The following is a 19,396-nucleotide window of genomic DNA, read 5'->3' on the forward strand; positions in this document are numbered from 1 at the left end:
AACCCTAAAGAAAACAATATATATGTTATTGTGTTTCATAAAATGGGTTCCTTATCTTGTTCTTTATTATTCTCACTTCTTGTTTTTGTGTTTAGTTATAATAGGGCATTTGCAATTACATATGGAGTTAGTAAGGCTTCAGGGAACCACTACTGCAGTAGTTTTCTCGATAATTATGCAATTACTTGGGGAGATGATCATATTTCTACTTTTAATCAAGGAAACACTGTCCAACTTTCCATGGATAAATCCTCTGGTTACTCTTTCTATCTTTATACATTAGCAACTTTTAATTTATTAATTTTTCTTAAATTTTTTACTTGTTGTACACATAAGTTGGATTTTTAGGGTCCCATAATCTAAAACACGTGTGGACATGCCAATATTAGTTGTAAATTGTGAGAGGTAGTTCAACTCGTCCATCATGTCTCCTATGGCATCAAGTTGGATCAAACTACACAACTATAGTAATAAAAAATGTGCTCACCCCCAAGGGCGGAGCCATATGAAGAGATCATCGCCCCTCAAGCCAGGGGCGAAATTGATTGTTTTAGTGTTTTTTAAGAATTGTTTTGACCATAAAGCGTTTCCAGTCGTAGCGCCCTCCCTACCCTACACACACTTGGTCAAGAGATCGAATTGTCTAGGTATTTAGTATCTCGAGAAAACATCTTATTATATTGTAAATTGTCAAAGATTTATTACTACTGGTATTTTTGGACAAATACGGAATATATAATAGTTTTGCGTTCTATATGTTTTACTTTGTTTAGGTTTCAAAATCATTTATCTTGGATTGATTTAGAAAGTTAAGATATGTTTTCATCGAGATAGAAAAATGTAAAGTCTTTCAATATAAAATTGCTCCTAAATTGAACTTTGCAAGTGGATAGTTTCATAGTATATTGTAAGAAAAAACTACTCTATAGTTTAGGCTAGCATACTCTAATTGAAAGTCGTGGCTCCGCCTTTGTTCACTCTATGTATAAAAATGGCTACCAAGCGACACTTTAGTTTTTTTTTTTGTTGTTGAAAGGAGCGACACTTCAGTTAATACAATTTCACTTTATTTGAGGTGTAAACTCTTACACCATTTGAAATTATTTTGTGCATTCAAATTTGTGTATAGGGTCTGGGTTTGGATCAAAATTGGCTTATAGTTCAGGATCCATCCGTTTTAGGATTAAGGTACCTGGTCGGAATTCTTCAGGAGTTGTTACAGCTTTTTATGTGAGTACTTGTATTATTCCATGTTTTTTCTTTTCATCATGTTTTGATGTCATAAATTGGTGACCGTTAGATCGTTAGATCGATGGGGTATTGGAAACGACATCACATCACCCTCTATGCATGCAGCTAACATCACATGGAGATGGTCATGATGAGCTTGATTTTGAGTTCTTGGGTAATGCTAATAATGAAGAAAGGCCAATTACACTTCAAACAAATATTTTTGTAAATGGAGTAGGAGGAAGAGAACAAGCCATGAGTCTGTGGTTTGATCCTAGTGCTGATTATCATTCTTATAAGATCATTTGGAACCCGTATCAAATTGTGTAAGAATACTAAAACTCATATTATCCCCTCGTCTCCCACATCTATATATATGACGACCGACATGTATCTATGTACAGACAGTACAACCAGTTTACATCTATCTACGTACTAGACGACCGACACACGTACAAGCGATTAGTAGGGGGTTGGTCATGGATTGACTATGCCAACAACCCGTCCCCAGTCTGCAAACAATCCTCTCATCTCATGAGAAACTATGTATACATAAACTTTGTTTATTTCTAAAATAGAATATTCAAATGGACAACTCTTACCTTAAATATATATGTTATTGGGTATGCAGGTTTTTTGTGGACAATACACCAATTAGGGTTTTCAAGAACAAAACAAATATTGGTGTAGACTACCCAACTAAACCAATGAATGTTGAGGCAAGTATATGGAATGGAGATAGTTGGGCAAATGGAGAGATTGATTGGAATTCTGCACCATTCAAAGCTAGCTTTAGAGGGTTCAATATTGATGGATGTTCCCTCTCTACTTTCAATTCAAACAATCCCCAACTTTGTTCCTCTTCAAAACTTTGGTGGAACAGAGACAAGTATAGGGAACTTAATCATGATCAAGAAATGGCATATCAAAGAGTTAAGCAAAATTACATTTTTTATGACTATTGTACCCCTGGTGAGTATACTCCTCCCCCAGAGTGCCCTCAATGATAATACCCAATTAATATATAACGATTGTTAAAAAAGATGTATTTTTAATTTCTAAGTGTGTTAGAAAAATATAAAGGAAAGTAAATGAGTTGTGGTGGTCTTCAAGATAGATGGGCCTAGATAAGTTCGACTAGAGATAAGGTTAGACTATGAGATAAGCTTAGACTAGGTATTGATTGTCTTGTAAGTTCCAATGTGGAAGTCTTTAAGCTTTGCTAGATGGGTTAATTCCTCTACTATACATAGAGGTGTTTTGTAATTTGTTTAATCAAGCAAAAAAACAAGTTAGAAAAATCAGTAAAAAAATTAAGTTATCTAGCAATCAAATAACTTTCGCAAGTTATATAAATCCATAATCTGTTGGGGTCTCTCCTTATAATTAAAGGACTCCTAGTTGGAATAGGATTTCTCTTATTCCTTGTTTGGGGAAAAAATAGATACTTCTATTTTTTCAAGCCTAAAAAGGACTTCCTATTTCTATTGGTAAACCTCCTTATTTATTATTATAAATAGGGAATGAAAGGGAAGAGATTAAACACAACAACTACCAGAACAAAGAGAAGTCAGAGAAAGAGAGATTTCTGAAGTGGTTCTTTCAAGAGAGATTGAAAGAGCAGAATATTGGTTTGAAGAAAAGAAGATTATTAATCTTGTGAAGCAATTTAGTTTGTGGTTATCTTCTTCAACCTTTAGGAATCTAGGATTTGTTCAAATCCTAAGGAGTAAGAGATTTTATTTCTTTGTTTCTTTGTTCAGTTTATCCACCATAGGTTTGGTGAAGAGTTGTCCAAGAGTGTTTCTACACATCTTGAAGAATTGTGTAACCCATTATTTAATTATAGTGGAAGGTTTCTGGACTAGGTCCCGTGGTTTTTTACCTTCTAGTTTGGAGGGGTTTTTTGTCACGTTAAATAATCTTGGTGTCTCTACTTTTACTTTCACATCGTTTATCTTCATATTCCTGAACAAGTTAATTAGGTTATTTTTCCTAACATAATCTTCCTTAGCACCCAACAAATTTGGTATCTAGAGCCACTTATCCCCTTTATCTATTTCAATATCATAAAGAAATGTCAACACCATCTTCAAATTCCACCTTCAATCTTTCACCTAATTCCATACCAATTTTTGATGGAGAACACTATGATTATTGGAGCATTCAAATGAGGACAAGTTACATATCACAAGAGTTGTGGGAATTAGTTGATGAAGGTTATGAAGAAGAAGGCAAAGCAATAGCTCAATTAAAAGAGTTAATTAAAAAGGATGCAAAAGCAATGCAATACATCCAACAAGGGGTTAGTAAATCGATCTTTCATAAAATTATGGGTGCAACTAAAGCTAAAATGGCATGGGATATCTAATATTTTGAAAAAGGAATTTCAAGGTTCCGAAAAAGTTATTGTTATTAAGCTTCAATCATTGTGGAAAGAATTTGATAATTTGGGAATGAAGGAGAGTGAAAATATTCAACTTTTTTCATCTCGTGTTACTGAACTTATTAACAAAATTAGAAGTCTTGGAGATATTATCGAAGACAAAAAAATCATTCAAATTTTTTTTCGAAGTCTACCGCAAAAATTCGATCATGTTGTAGTCGCAATTGAAGAATCTAAAGATTTATCTTCTTTTTCTTTTTATGAACTAATTAGTTCTCTTGAAGCTCATGAAAGTAGAATCAATAGATATCAAAGTAGTCCGGTGGAGCAAGCATTTCAATAAAAGATTAATATTTCAAAACAACAAAAAAAAGGAAGTAAGTTTTTTCAAAAAAGAAATTATTTTGAAAAGCATCAAGAAGGACAAGGTTCTTTCCAATCTCAAGGAAAAGAACACAATCGAGGGAAGTTCATCAACACAAAAAATTCTCAAGAAAATTCTGCTCCTTATTGTTTCTGTTGCAAAAAAAGTTGGTCATTAATCTAAGGAATGTCGGTTTAAGTGCACCAAATGCAAAATTCTCAATCATTCTCAAAGAGATTGTTGGTTTCAAAAAGAAAAAAGTGAAGCTAATTTTGCTGGAGAAAAACAAGAAGCACAGTTATTTTCTTGCATGAATGTTGAAACACCCCCATCAGATATTTGGTATTTGGATAGCGGATGCAGCCATCATATGACAGGAAAGTAGAGAATTATTTGTAGAACTTGAAAAAAATGTTTCTACTCAAGTAAAACATGGTGATGGAAGATTAAAACCTGCCGGAGGAAAAGGTGTGATTGCAGTAGCTACAAATAAAGTTGATAAATTTATTCATGATGTTCTTTATGTTCCTGGTATAACACAAAATCTCTCAAGTGTTGGGCAGCTCATGAGGAAAAATTACTCTCTCCATTTTGACAACGGAGAATGTAAATAGTTGATATAAGAACAAATCTTATTGTGGCTACTGTCCAAATGACCTCAAATAATGTTTTCTATCTTATCTTGCCAAAATGTGAGAATGTTTCATTCAAAAGTGAAGTTGATATGGCTCATATTTGGCATTTAAGATATGGTCATCTGAATTATAGAGGGTTGAAATGATTAAAAGATAAAGATATGGTGGTTGGTCTTCCTTACATCTCAAAAAATGATGAAATTTGTGAATGGTGTATTTACGGAAAAATGCATAGACTTTCTTTTCCAAAAGTCTCTTCAAGAGCACGTGCACCACTTGAATTGGTACATGCCGATATTTTTGGACCGACTAAAACACCTTCACTTAGTAATAAGAGATATTTTCTCTTATTTGTTGATGATTATACAAGGAAGATGTGAATTTATTTTCTTGAGCAAAAATCAGAAGCATTTGGATTTTCCTAGAATTTTTGACTCTTGTGGAAAGACAAAGTGACCAAAAATTGAAGACTCTCAGAACTGACCGAGGTGGAGAATTCATGTATAAACTCTTCATGAATTATTTCAAAGAAAAAGGAATTAGAAGAGAGCTCACAGTTCGTTATAGTCCACAACAAAATGGTGTACCGAAAGGAAGAATCGGACAATTGCAGAAATGGCTGAAGCATGTTGAAGGGAAAAGGGCTTCCAAATAATATATGGGCTGAGGTAATAAATACATCGGTATTCTTATTAAATCGGTCTCCGACAAAAGCAGTATAAAATATTACTCCATATGAAGCTTGGCATGGGAAAAAACCTCAAGTAGATTTTTTCAAAATTTTTGGTTATCTGGCGTATTCTCACATTCCTTTGAGAAAAGAAAAATTTGATCAGAAGGGTGACAAATTCATCTTCATTGGTTATAGTAATGAATCCTAAGGTTATCGTCTTCTTGATCCCATTTCTAATAAATTGGTAATTTCTCGAGATGTTATTTTTGATGAGATGAAATTTTGGGAATGGGGAGAAAGTTCTTCTCTAATTGAAAATAAATCTGATTTTTTCCAAATTAATGATTGTCAAGAAGATCAAAGTTCTCCTTCATCAAATTTATCTGAGATGCCACAAATTTCTGAAAATGGAGGATTTGAAAATTCTCTAAATTTTGATGAGGATTCTTCGGATTCCGAATCACCTCCAAGAAAGACATGTTCTCTAAATGATATCTACGAATTATGTGGGTTTTCTTTCTTCACTTATGAACCACAAAATTTCAAAGAAGCAGAAAAATAAGAAGTATGGAGAAATGCTATGAATGAAGAATTGACAACTATTGGAAAAAAAATCAAACTTGGGAACTTGTAGATCCTCCAAAAGAAAAAGATGTTGTTGGATTAAAATGGATTTACTAGACCAAATTTGATGAAGATGGATCAATTGAAAATCATAAGGTTCGCCTAGTTGCAAATGGTTATTCTCAACAACCCGGTATTGACTTTAATGAAACTTTTGCTCCGGTAGTAAGAATGGAGACGATCAGAATTGTTCTTGCATTAGCCGCTCAAATAAAATTACAACTTTTTCAACTTGATGTTAAATCAGCATTTTTAAATGAAGAATTGGAAGGAGAAGTTTACGTTGAGCAGCCGGAAGGGTACAAAATAAAAGGAGAAGAAAATAAAGTATACAGACTAAAGAATGCCTTATATGGCTTAAAACAAGCCCCCCGAGCATGGAATAGTCAAATTGACAGATATTTTCAGCAAAATAATTTTCGCAAAAGCAAAAGTGAACCATCTTTATATGTGAAGAAAGAATGAAATAATTTTCTAATTGTCTGTTTATATGTAGATGATCTAATTTTTACAGACACAAATCTAAGAATGGTTGAAGAATTCAAGAAATCCATGATGAAGGAATATGAGTTGACAGATTTGGGTCTCATGAAATATTTTCTCGGAATTCAAGTTCATCAATCAAAAGGAGAAATCTTTATTTCGCAAGAGAAATATGTTGAAGACTTATTGAAAAGATTTCAAATGTCAAATTGCAAGCCTGTTGCTACACCTATTGGTATAAATGAAAAATTGCAATTAAATGACGGAGCAGCTGAGGTCGATCCTAAAATTTATCGAAGTCTGGTTGGGTCTCTTATTTATCTAACAAATACAAGACCAGATGTTGTTTATCCCGTCAGTCTCATCTCTAGATTTATGAGTGAGCCAAGTAAAATTCACTTTGCCGTTGCTAAACGTATTTTACGCTATAGTCAAGGAACAAAAAACCATGGAATTAAATATGTGACTGAAGATGGAAACAAATTAGTCGGTTTTAGTGACAGTGATTGGGTTGGTTCTCTTGATGATAGGAAAAGTACGTCCGGACATGTTTTTAAGTTGGGATCCAAAGTTATTGCTTGGGCATCAAAAAAACAAAAGACTATTGCTTTATCATCCGCGGAGGCTGAGTATATTGCTGCTACCGATGCATCATGTGAAGTTGTTTGGATAAGGAGAATTTTAGAAGATTTACTTTAAAAGGAACAAGGTCCGACAACTATCTATTGCAATAATATGTCCGCAATAGCAATGACGAAAAATCTGGTTTTTCACAACCACACAAAGCATATTGAACTTCGTCATCATTTCATTCGCAATTTGGTACAACAAGAAGAAATTCAACTTCAATTTGTCAACACCAATGAGCAATGGGCCGACATCTTCACAAATGCTATTACAACGGAAAAATTTCTCAAGTTTAAGAACTACATGCAAATTACAAATTAAGAAGGGGTGTTAAAAAAGATGTAATTTGTAATTTTTAAGAGTGTTAGAAAAATATAAAGGATAGTAAATGAGTTGTGGTGGTCTTCAAGATAGATGGGTCTAGAGAAGTTTGACTAGAGATAAGGTTAGACTATGAGATAAGCTTAGACTAGGTATTGATTGTCTTGTAAGTTCCAATGTGGAAGTCTCTAGGCTTTGCTAGATGGGCTAATTCCTCTACTATAAATAGAGGTGTTTTGTAATGTGTTTAATCAAGCAAAAAAACAAGTTAGAAAAATCAGTAAAAAAAATTAAGTTATCTAGCAATCAAATAACTTTCGCAAGTTATATAAATTCATAATCTTCCTTAACGCCCAACAATTATGAGCGTACTAAGATAAAAAATAATAACTATGGCAGTAATTTGGATTAATTCCTAATTCATTCACCCGTAATATTAACTTTTTTGTAAAACTTACTAGTACTTTACTATATTAAATGGAAATGATTTGTTTGATAATGTTCATTCATTCTGAGCATCGTTTGAGGAAACTTACGGATTGTCGCCCCCATCCAAGTCCTAACGTAAATAAGTAATTGATTATGTATGTTGAGAGGAAAATGTTATAGACTCAGACCTATCTTTCGTTACTAATCAGGGGTTAGCCTGAAACAAATTTAACTCACTTTGAATTGTGTTGTTTTACAAATATCCACTCGGATAAGAGGAGAGAAAGGGGAGAAAGATAATCATTTCAGATCATATTTCCACTCACATTAAAGAGAGTGATTAGAAATATAAGAGAGACAAAGAGAGGGAGAAAGAAAGACTTATTAAGTGGTCCTTGTAGAAAAGATTGAAAGAGAAGAATATTGGCTTGAGGAAAAGAAGATTGTCAATCTTGTGAAGTAGTTTGGTTTGGTGTTATACTTCTTCAGTCATTATGGTAATCTAAAATTTGTTCAAATCCTAAGGCGGAGAGATCTCTATTTTCTTTTTCTTGTCCAGTTTTATCCACCATAGTTTTGGTAAAGAGTTTTTATCCAAAAGTGTCCCCTTGCATCTTGAGGAGTTGGTTAGTCTCTTATTGCTTTAGGGATAAGTTGTGTAACCCATTATTTGTTAGGGTCTCTCCTTATAATAAAATGGCTCCTAGTTGGAATAGGATTTCCCTTATTCCTTGTTTGGGAAAAAAATAGAAAGTCTATTTTTTCAAGCCTAAAAAAGAATTCATATTTCTATTGGTAAACCTCCTTATTTATCATTATAAAAGGGAATGAAATAATAGGATACATTACATAAGACGGATCGAAAATAGGAGATCCGACGGTCAAAGATAAGTTGCAGAAACATTATACGTGTGTAACACGTGTATGTACGTGACAGATCGAGAAGACGAGATCCGACGATCAAGAAGAATTCAGAATATTTCCTTATTTATTATTTCTCTACAAACCCTATTGTAATCTCTATAAATATGTACCCAAGTCTATCAATGAAATCACCTTTGATAATTATATCAATGAAACCACTTGGTTCAGATCCATTTCTACTCAATATTCTGAATTCTTCTTGATCGTCGGATCTCGTCTTCTCGATCTGTCACGTACATACACGTGTTACACACGTATATTGTTTCTGCAACTTATCTTTGACCGTCGGATCTCCTATTTTCGATCCGTCTTATGTAATGTATCCTATTATGAAAGGGAAGAGATTATTCACAACAACTTCCAGAACAAAGAGAAGTCAGAGAAAGCGAGATTTCTGAAGTGGTTCTTTCAAGAGAGATTGAACGAGAAGAATATTAGTTTGAAGAAAAGAAGATTATTAATCTTGTGAAGTAATTTAGTTTGTGGTTATCTTCTTCAACCTTTAGTAATCTAGGATTTGTTCAAATCCTAAGGAGTAAGAGATTTCTATTTCTTTGTTTCTTTGTTCAGTTTATCCACCATAGTTTTGGTGAAGAGTTGTTATCCAAGAGTGTTTCTACACATCTTGAAGAATTGACTTATCCACCATAGGTTTGGTGAATAATTGTGTAACCCATTATTTAATTATAGTGGAAGATTTTTGGACTAGGTCCCGTGGTTTTTTACCTTCTATCTTGGAGGGATTTTTTGCCACGTTAAATAATCTTGGTGTCTCTACTTTTACTTTCGCATCGTTTATCTTCATATTCCTGAACAAGTTAATTAGGTTATTTTTCCTAACAAGTGGTACCAGAGCTAAGGTTTGATTTATTGTTCAGAAATATGGAAGTGAATACTAATCGCATGATTAGTTTAGATGGAGAAAATTACTTGATGTGGAAAGCAACAATGGAAGATTTGTTATACTGCAAAGACCCAGCTGCACTTATTGAAAATCACGGTACAAAACCGATAAAGATAGATGAAGAAGACTGGAAGGTATTAGATCGAAAGGTTGTTGGATTTATTCGACAATGGGTAGAACCTAGTGTTTTTCATCATGTATCGACAGAGACTTCCGCTTTTAGTCTATGGAGGAAATTAGAAGAATTATGTGGTCAGAAGACAGCTGCCAAAAAGGCTTACTTGTTCAGAAAGCTAGGAAAATTACAATATAAAGAAGAACCTACACAAACATGTGCCAAACTTAATTTGTAAAAGTTCATTTACATATTTTTTATATTTAAAAACATTTTGGCCAAGTATTTGCTGTAAAACCAATGGTGATACTGAAAAGTGCTAGACAAAAAAATGTTGCTGAAAATATTATCAAAGCATGTAAAAGTGAGATACTAGTAAAACCGTCTCCAAATATCTCCAAAAAAAACGTTACTTACTTTGTCAGGCCTGCGAAAATTTATTATACCAGTTCAAAACGCGATAAATTCATCGAATTATGCAAAAACGGATCAAAATTAGTACGATAATCAAAATAAAAATAGATCACCTAACTGGTTATGGAGGATAGAAAGGTATTTCCAAAAAAATAGGCATGCAGTTGAGTAGAGGAAAAGATATAAAGAATTATAAATTTACACACTTCTTGCTCCACAGGTTATACTCTTCCTGCATGGAAGTATGGGCTTCATCATTATCAACATATATGATGACATTGTCCAAACATTCATCAAACTCATCATCTTCTATATATATAAATACCATGACAATGTAATCATTTAGAAAGCCCTAAAGAGACCAATCTAATGGGTTCCTTATCTTATTATTGTTCTTCATTCTCACTTGTTGTCTTTGTGTTTAGTTATAATAGGGCATTTGCAATAACATATGGAGTTAGTAAGGATGAGAACTACAACACTAATAGTTTTCTTGATAATTATGCAATTACTTGGGGAGATAGTCATATTTTTACTCTTGATCAAGGAAGAACTGTCCAACTTTCCATGGATGAATCCTCTGGTTAATAAATCATAATATTAGTTACTCTTTCTATAATTTTACATTAACAACTTTTTTATAATGTAAAATTCTTAATTTTATATTAATTTAATTAAAATAGGTTTACTTAATTGAGGTGTAAACTCTTACACCATTTGAAATTAATTTGTACATTCATATTTGTGTATAGGGTCTGGGTTTGGATCAAAATTGAATTATAGTTCAGGATTTTTCCACCTTAGGATGAAGGTACCTGATAGGAATTCTGCAGGAGTTGTTACAGCTTTTTATGTGAGTATTTATATTATTCCATGTTTCCTTTTTTCATCATGTTTGGATGTCACCATTCGACGTCCGTTAGATCAATAATCTATGCATATAGTTGGTAATAACATCATGTATGTATGCATGCAGCTAACATCACATGGAGATGCCAACAACCCTTGGCTCAAGTGGTAAGAGGTAAGTCTTCCAACTTAGAGGTCAAGGGTTCGAGGCACACGCTTACCAATTCAAAAAAAAACATCACATGGAGATGATCATGATGAGCTTGATTTTGAGTTTTTGGGTAATAAAGAAGGGAAGCCAATTACACTTCAAACAAATGTTTTTGTAAATGGAGTAGGAGGCAGAGAACAAAGGATGACACTGTGGTTTGATCCTACTGCTGATTATCATTCTTATAAGATTCTTTGGAACCCTTATCAAATTGTGTAAGAAAATCAAAACTCAGAGTTCCTACCTTTCTCTCCCACACATCTATATGTACAAACGACAGACATGTATCTACGTACAGACAGTCGACACATATTACGTACAAATGACCACAAACTTAACAGTGTACACATTCTTCTCAATCTCCGACCTCCATGACAATGGACAAGTTTGTACATGCTCACCTCTCATAAGAGAGGGTTGTGACTTGTTTGACGAGTTTGGTTATTGGATTAACTCTACAATACCCCGTTGCCAATCTACATACTCACCTCTAATCCTAATACGATCTTTGTTTCGAAATAGATTATTCAAATTGACAACTCTTAACTTGTACATATGTTATTGGCTATACAGGTTTTATGTGGACAATACACCAATAAGGGTTTACAAGAACAAAACAAATATTGGTGTAAACTACCCAACAAAACCAATGCAAATAGAGGCTAGTTTATGGAATGGAGAGAGTTGGGCAACTGATGGAGGACAAACAAAGATTGATTGGAATTATGCACCATTTAGAGCTAACTTTAGAGGATTCAATATTGATGGATGTTCTCTCTCTAGTCAACTTTGTTCCTCTTCAAAACTTTGGTGGAATAGAGACAAGTACAAGGAACTTGATCCTGAGCAAGAAATGGCATATCAAAATGTTAAGAAAAATTACATTAACTATGACTATTGTTTTAACCCTGGTTATCTCACACCTCCCCCAGAGTGCCCTCAATGATGATACCCAATCAATATATATTATGGGGTTGTTAAGTAAAACAATAATAACTGTGGTACTAATTTGGATTAATTCCTAATTCACTAATAATACTAAGCCTTTGTAATAATTACTAGTACAATACTATTTTTAATGGAAACGATATTTTAATAAGATGTGCATTTCCGAGGGAAAATGTGTGTACTTCGTTTGAGGAAACTTATACTTAGGGGTGTATTCGAGCCGAGCCGAGTAGTAAGATGTTCAAGCTCGGTTCGTGTATTTGACTGTCGAGCTCGAGTTCGAGCTCGAGCTCAAGCTCGTTCGAGTAATTGTCCACTTGTTCAAGCTCGGTTCGTATTAGTTTGAAAGAGCTCGAGCTCGCATTCTTTTAAGCTCGTTTATCAAAATACTCAATGATCATTTGTCAAATACAATAATAATGATTAATGATTCATATTCCGATAATTTTTTAATGGTTGATATCTCATGTACAAGTTTCAATATTAATACGTAATTATGTACTACAGTATTATAGGAGTATGTTAAACGAGCTGTTCATGAGTAGCTCGTGATACACTAAAATGATCATGCTCGGCTTATTTACATAAACGAGCATGAATTTGGGCTCGTGTTAAGCTCGTGCTCGTTAATATTCGAGTCGAGCACGAGCAATAGTCGAGCCGAGCTCGAGCAGCTCGTTAAGAGTTCGGCTCGTGTACACCCCTACTTATACTCTATCGCCCCTTTCCAACTCTTAGCGCAATTGATTGTACATGTTGAGAGAGAAATGTTATAACTCAAACCTATCTTGTGTTTCTAATCAAGATTTAGTCTGAAATATATTTAGGGTTATTTTCCAAATGCCCCTACTTTATGACCAGCTTTCTGTGTATCCCTTTACTTTATCAAAAAATTCTAGATGGCTCCCTTTTCCATTATCGTTAAATGTCAGTTAACTCTCTCCTCTCTCTTATCACCTCTGTCTGTCACGTCATCTCTCTTAGCACCTCTCTCTGCCACGTCAACTTAATTTATTTTTATTTTTTCTCTCTCTCTCTCTCTCAACCTCACCTATCTCTTCCCCGACAAGGTCGCCGGCCGAAAAAATTTCCGATCGGCGACCTTCAAACATAAAAAAAATTCTCTCAACCGACTTCCGGCGAATGGAACCCCCTTTGCCAGAGTGTTTAGAGAGAGGGAGAGAAACTTTTTTTTATGTTTGAAGGTCACCGACCAGAAAATTTTCCGGTCGGCGACCTTTGTCGGAGAAGAGAGAGGATAGGTGGAGAGAGAGTAAAAAAAACACTTTAAGTTGACGTTGCAGAGAGAGGTTGCGAGAGAGATGACGTGGCAGAGAGAGGTGATGAGATGGAGAGAGAGAGTTAACAGATATTTAACGGAAAATGGAGTCATCTGAGTATTTTTGATAAAGTAGAGAGCCACGCGAGAAGCTGGTCATAAAGTACGGAGTCATTTGAAAAATAACCCATATATTAAACTTGCCTTATATTGTGTTGTTGTACAAATAATATACTAAGTACGCGAATAAAAGGAGAGTATGACCAAGGGCGGAGCCACTTAGGGGCCAGTGGGGGCGCAGGCCCCCACGGCTCCGAGATAAAAACGTATTTAAGTGTGAAAATTACAGGGTCGGATTTAGGTACAATAATATAAGTGATTGTCAAAGTATGCCACAAAGTCGTAGTTGGCTCGGTGGTTGAGTCTCTCCCGGCCATGCCACACGTCATGGGTTCAAAACCCACTATAGTATTATTTTTAGGTGTTTCATTGTGAGACCTTTTAAGGGGTGCCTGTTTTAGTGTTTAAGGCGCCTCTCTCAAGTTTGTCTTGAAGGAGGCGCCATTAATACTTATAAGGGGGCTTTCTAAAATTTTCAATTTATTTTGCCAATCTAATTGGTACCTCAAATTTTCTTTTTAACTCCTACTTTTTTTTATCAAATTTCTTTTGTTTCAATTTCTTTGTAAATTCATCCAACTTCAGATAGAGTTATTTGCATCGCCATATTACCCTTGGGTCCTATTAATTCTTCATTCTTATGTATATATCTAAACATTATTTAATTTAAGGGTCCATGGGTTTTAAGCCCAAAATAAAGTTCAAAAAAAGTTTAAGGTCCAATCTTCCCAGAAAATAGGTTTTTAGTCCTTTTCGTTTTGGAAGAAACATTGTTGATAAATAACGTGTTATGTATGACACATATAAAAAAAATGAAATAAAGTATGGAAAACAAGAAATAAAGTATGAAACTTTAACAATAAATAACAGGTAATTTATGAAACAAAACAAGAATTTTTAAACAGAAAAATACTGTAACTTTGAAGTCTAGACATACTTTAACTAACTTGGACTAAATATCCATTATAATTATTATTTTGGCTTAAAATCCTATATTAGTATTAGGGGGGACTAAATGTGTGTTTAGGGGTAGATTTTTGGACTAGGAACCCAAATATTCTTAATTGGGTTAACTGCAAGTGTTATTTATTTATGTTTAGATTTTAGTCAAAACATGTTACAGTTAGTTGTAGCCTAATTAGTTGATAGTATTGCTATGACATATAGAAGTCATTGGTTTGAAAAACATATGATTTTTTTTTGCAATTTAGACTTATAACTAATTTCGGTAGAGGTTAGTAATGAAGTTCTGCAATTCGTCATCAGTGACGGTATTCCTTTTTTTACTGTTTAACAGTGCCCCCACAAAGAAAAGTTTCTGGCTTCGCCACTGAGTATGACAATGGTAATTGCGTAAAGGAAAGTCATATCTAAACTAGTTTGGGCAAATAATATGATCTGTTGTTCACACCTTCATCATGGGCATATGGACACCTAGACGTCTCAAATTCATATGCATTGAAAAACCCTTACAAGCATGAACTCCTAAGAAATTAATTGTTTTGATATTTAAGAATTAAGATCAATTAGAATTGAGTTCTAAATCTCCATGCTTGATAATGTCTACCTTCCTATTAACATTTATATTTGTATGTCTGTTCTTTGTTAATTTTAGGGTTCTTGCAATTTTAACTACTAAAAATATTGATTATAGCAAGTTTAGTCGTTTTGATGATAATTATGTGATTACATGGGGAGATAATCATGTTTCTTTTCTTGATCAAGGAACGACTGTCCAACTCTTAATGGATAATTCCTCTGGTAATACTTGCTTAATTACTATCTTAATTTCTTAAACACCTACTAATTATGTTTAACATTGTAAACGAATCTTTGCTACGGGCCTAAGCATGTATGTCCATCATGTTTTTAAATTTCGTACTCCGATAAATCCTCACGCGGTCATACTTGAAAAAAGTTTGGCGAACGAATTTCAAAAGTTATTATAAATACAAATAGATTAGTTTTACTACTTGTAATTATTGCTAAATACTTTTCGGCATTGAAGGGGCTGGGTTTGGATCAAAGTTGTTATATAATTCAGGGTTTTTTCAATTGAGGATTAAGTTGCCAAACAAAGACTCTGCAGGAGTTGTTACAGCATTTTATGTAAGGATTAATAACCTAATTATACTAATTATGATTAATTTTTTAACTCATAATTAAGTATAATTAGAAGTGATGAAATTTGCATTTATATGGTTGCAGCTAACATCACATGGAAAAAATCATGATGAAATTGATTTTGAGTTCTTGGGTAATGTAGAAGGGAAGCCTATTGATCTTCAAACAAATATTTTTGCAAATGGTGTTGGCAATAGAGAGCAACAAACACATCTTTGGTTTGATCCCTCTGCTGATTTTCATTCTTATAAGATCCTTTGGAATACACACCAAATAGTGTACGAATCTTTCTCTTTCTTACTACATATACTAATAATGTTACTTTGCCCCATTGCTCGGCTGACGTCAAACAGACGGACTGAGTTGGCTGGTCGACTGTCTCTTGTCACTCAACCCATTATCGCTAACCAACTCATCCTGATAGCCTAACTAGTCAACCAGAGTATCGTCGTTGTATTGTATGCATATATTATCATTTTCTCAAGAACGCACAAATCACAACCTTGCCGGTCAATAATGAAAAAGGTTTGAGATGAGTATTTCAAACCGTTAGTGATATTAGATATGTACGATTTTAGACCTTAAACATGTTGCAAAGTATATTTGAAACTCTACGAAAAATGGATTTAGGTTTTCTTCTTAATGCGTGTCTATAGACATCTCTGTTTTTTACTCTTGGCCCGCCCCTCTCTTAGCACTCCCCTTGGGCTTCAGACTGAGCATTCTGAAGGCATTTGGGCCGGCCTGAGCCCGTGTAGTTAAGCCTAGCACGGATTAGGCCCAATCCATAGGGGCTTTAAGAGTGAAGGTGGGCCAAGAGAAAAAAAAAGGAGGAGCGCCTATAGAAGCTCCCTTTTCTTAAATCTATTTCTTTTTTTTTTTCTTTTTTTTGAGCCAAGGGAAAACATATTCCATTAATGAGTGACAAAGTCACAATGATACATGGATGATAATTCTTATTTCTCTCCTCTGAAAACTTCATGAGAGTTACATACCTTTAAATGCAAAGTGCCTCATGAAGGGAAAGAAATTGGACAAGACACAGACACAATGATCCTAAAGATCGAGAATAAAAAGACCCTAAAGGTCGACAAGAAGATCCTATAGATCGTGAAAGGAGACCCTAAAGGTCTGACAAAAACTGGAAAAAAACTAAAAAAAACTAAGTAAAAATAAAACAAGTAATTCTCTCTTCTCCTTTGCTGCACATCCCTAACTGGGTCGATCTTTCCGATCTAACTTCTATGGTATCTGACTTCACTTCGATGAGACGACATGACCAAATTCTCCCAAATTCGCTTCTTTCTCCTCTTACCCTTCCACGATACTCAAATTCACCGGATAAATCCTTAGCCTTTTATTTCTAAACCCTCATCAGAAACATACCTGAACCCAAATTTGGCCGAAATAAGTGCCGGAGACTTATAGCCGGAAAAGTTACTCCTCAAAATTCCAGTATAATCGGCTTTCACCATCTTTCCTAGTCTCATGTTGCTATAAGTAAAAGACGGCCATTTCAATTTCCTTCTAAAGCCGATTGATAAACCACTGTCTTCATTGATTTGATGGAGATAGATAGAAACTTGCTTCCTCTAAAAAAGGAAACCCTAGATAGAGCTTTTTGTTCCTTCTTTATCTTCTGTTTTATTATCTATTTATCTCTCTGTAATTGTTGTTGGTTCCATTTCATATTGTAATAGAGCAAATTCAATGATGATAAAATGATAAAAAGACATCAAACAAACACCTATTTCACCATGAAATAGAATTATAAGAACCCCTCAATCAAAACATGGATGAAGACGATGTGATGGGATTTGACGTCGGCTTCGGCGAAGAAGAAGAAGAATTGATTGAAGAAATTGAAGCAACAGGAGATGAAGAACGTTAAAACTTAAACCAGATTCAAAATGAGAGTATGATCCATTGAATCTTCATCCAAGTCGTGATTAAAGAAGGAAATGGGTATATCAACATCTTGAAGCAAACTAAACAAAGTTAAGAGTTTGATCCCGCTCAATCACCACCATAGCCAGAACGAATCAAACGATTAAGGAGAGAAAGAGAGGAAGAAAACTATAAAAGAAGCATAAAAGAGGGAGATCCGGCGAAGGGAAACCCTTCGCCGGAAAAGCTGGATCCCGAAACTCTTTCTCTCTCTAGGAAGAAAACGGTTATGCAGTGCTATATTCCCAGGATCGCACTGTGAGCCTTAAATCTATTTCTAATGCTACCTACCTATTTCTTGTCTCAAAATTTACTTTAAACTTTTTGCAGATTTTATGTAGACACAATAGCAATTAGGGTATACAAGAACAACAAGGAATTGATAGGAGAGAACTACCCAAGAAGACCAATGAGAATAAAAGTAAGTTTATGGGATGGAGAAGATTGGGCAACTGATGGAGGGAGAACAAAAACTAATTGGAGTCATTCACCATTTAAAGCTTATTTTAGATCTTTCAATATTGATGGATGCCCTACTTCTACTGCCAAAACCAACCCTCAAGCTTGTTACTCCACTAATTTTTGGTGGAATAGACAGAAGTTTTGGGAACTAGGTCCAGCACAAAAAAGAATGTATGAAGTTGTGAGAAAAAAGTATATGACTTATGATTATTGTAATGTCACACAAGGGAATCATGCTCCCCCTGAGTGCCTTCAATCTTGATATTATTTAATAAGTTTGGTATATCTAGCCAATACACATCTTCAAAGAAATAACGATAATGGGCAATTATAATGTTATAATTAAATTTATAATGGATGATTATATGGTCTTTGACAATTTACTAGATGGTCGATATATGATTTTTTTTTTTTTTTAAGAGGGTTTTATATCATATATGGTCAATGTGGCACTATTATTCCTTTTGTTGGTTGGGGTAACATAATTGTTTTTGTAGTTTAAACCACTCATTCCACTTTTCATCAATGAACGGGGCTAAGCAATCTGCCGAAGTTGTGGGATGTAAAAATGCGTCGGTAGGGGAGCGTTCCGCCTTAGAGGGAAGCACCCGCGCGAGCAGGTGTGGACGAAGCTGAAGGAAGGGGGTTTTTGTGATAAAAAACAACCGCAGATTTTTGTTTCTGGACAAACAATATTTCTTGTTTTTCCTTTGCCACGTTTTGCACCCTGATGAACAAACTCTTCCATCCATACTTAGATCAATTCGTAGTAGTCTACTTAGATGACATAGTAGTTTTTAGCAAGACCCTAGAAGAGCATGTTAGTCATCTAAGGACGGATCGACCAGCAAGGAAGAGTCCGGGGCTCTGTCCTCGCGGGAACCCTTCTTTCGGTAGAAGACCTAAAGCCGCGGGTCCTCTCTCGGAAAGGCCTGGGAACACCACTTCCCGTCCGACTTGCATGTGTTAAGCATGCCATCAGCGTTAAAAAAAAAAACCACTCATTCCCCTAAAGTTCAATGGAACATATAATATCTATCTTATACTTGTACTAAATTAAGGCGGATTAATTTTTCTTTCTAACAAATTCGAAACCTTTGTACATTCATGGCTATTAGGGTAGGCGAGTAAATCGGATGGGTAATTTTAAAATTCGCCTAGTCCATTGTCTGCCCAAGTCCATTAAGAAGCTTGAGTAACTCGGGTATGGGCGGGCGATAGCGGGTAAGTTCATTACGTGAAAAAATTAACTTCTTCTTCTCCATATATATAATCTCCAAACACCTTTCCAATTCTAAAGAGCAGGGGCGGCCCAGGCCCAAAGCAG

At 34.7% G+C, this 19,396-nt stretch overlaps 3 protein-coding genes and 1 pseudogene across 4 annotated transcripts; all 4 read left to right on the forward strand.

The window, feature by feature from the left end:
* Positions 1-7,544, forward strand: LOC147555506 (putative xyloglucan endotransglucosylase/hydrolase protein 1). Of its 2 annotated transcripts, XR_015234883.1 has the most exons (5): positions 1-256; positions 1,130-1,230; positions 1,357-1,556; positions 1,862-2,406; positions 7,496-7,544. XR_015234883.1 is itself a non-coding variant. In XM_086663115.1 (4 exons), exons 1-4 carry the CDS (start codon positions 43-45, stop codon positions 2,235-2,237), a joined length of 891 nt encoding a protein of 296 aa, XP_086519241.1. In that variant the 5' UTR covers positions 1-42; the 3' UTR covers positions 2,238-2,564. The 2 variants fall into 2 exon arrangements, 1 of the variants encoding a protein (XP_086519241.1); XM_086663115.1 differs by lacking the exon at positions 7,496-7,544 and having other exon boundaries at positions 1,862-2,564.
* Positions 6,441-7,094, forward strand: LOC147555507 (secreted RxLR effector protein 161 pseudogene; annotated as a pseudogene).
* A 2,946-nt stretch (positions 7,545-10,490) lies between the features above and the next one.
* Positions 10,491-12,149, forward strand: LOC147555508 (putative xyloglucan endotransglucosylase/hydrolase protein 1). Its single transcript, XM_086663120.1, has 4 exons — positions 10,491-10,712; positions 10,882-10,986; positions 11,188-11,404; positions 11,763-12,149. The coding sequence occupies exons 1-4, from the start codon at positions 10,499-10,501 to the stop codon at positions 12,133-12,135; spliced, it is 909 nt and encodes a 302-aa protein (XP_086519246.1). The 5' UTR covers positions 10,491-10,498; the 3' UTR covers positions 12,136-12,149.
* Positions 12,150-14,954: 2,805 nt separating this feature from the next.
* LOC147555509 (putative xyloglucan endotransglucosylase/hydrolase protein 1) lies at positions 14,955-18,448 on the forward strand. Its single transcript, XM_086664153.1, has 4 exons — positions 14,955-15,297; positions 15,545-15,645; positions 15,745-15,938; positions 17,938-18,448. The coding sequence occupies exons 1-4, from the start codon at positions 15,096-15,098 to the stop codon at positions 18,329-18,331; spliced, it is 891 nt and encodes a 296-aa protein (XP_086520279.1). The 5' UTR covers positions 14,955-15,095; the 3' UTR covers positions 18,332-18,448.
* Positions 18,449-19,396: the final 948 nt, after the last annotated feature.

The sequence above is a fragment of the Eschscholzia californica genome, unplaced genomic scaffold (genome assembly GCF_041429995.1).
Source record: "Eschscholzia californica isolate CP2 unplaced genomic scaffold, dmEscCali1.0.p SCAF_2, whole genome shotgun sequence".
NCBI lineage: Eukaryota > Viridiplantae > Streptophyta > Magnoliopsida > Ranunculales > Papaveraceae > Eschscholzia > Eschscholzia californica.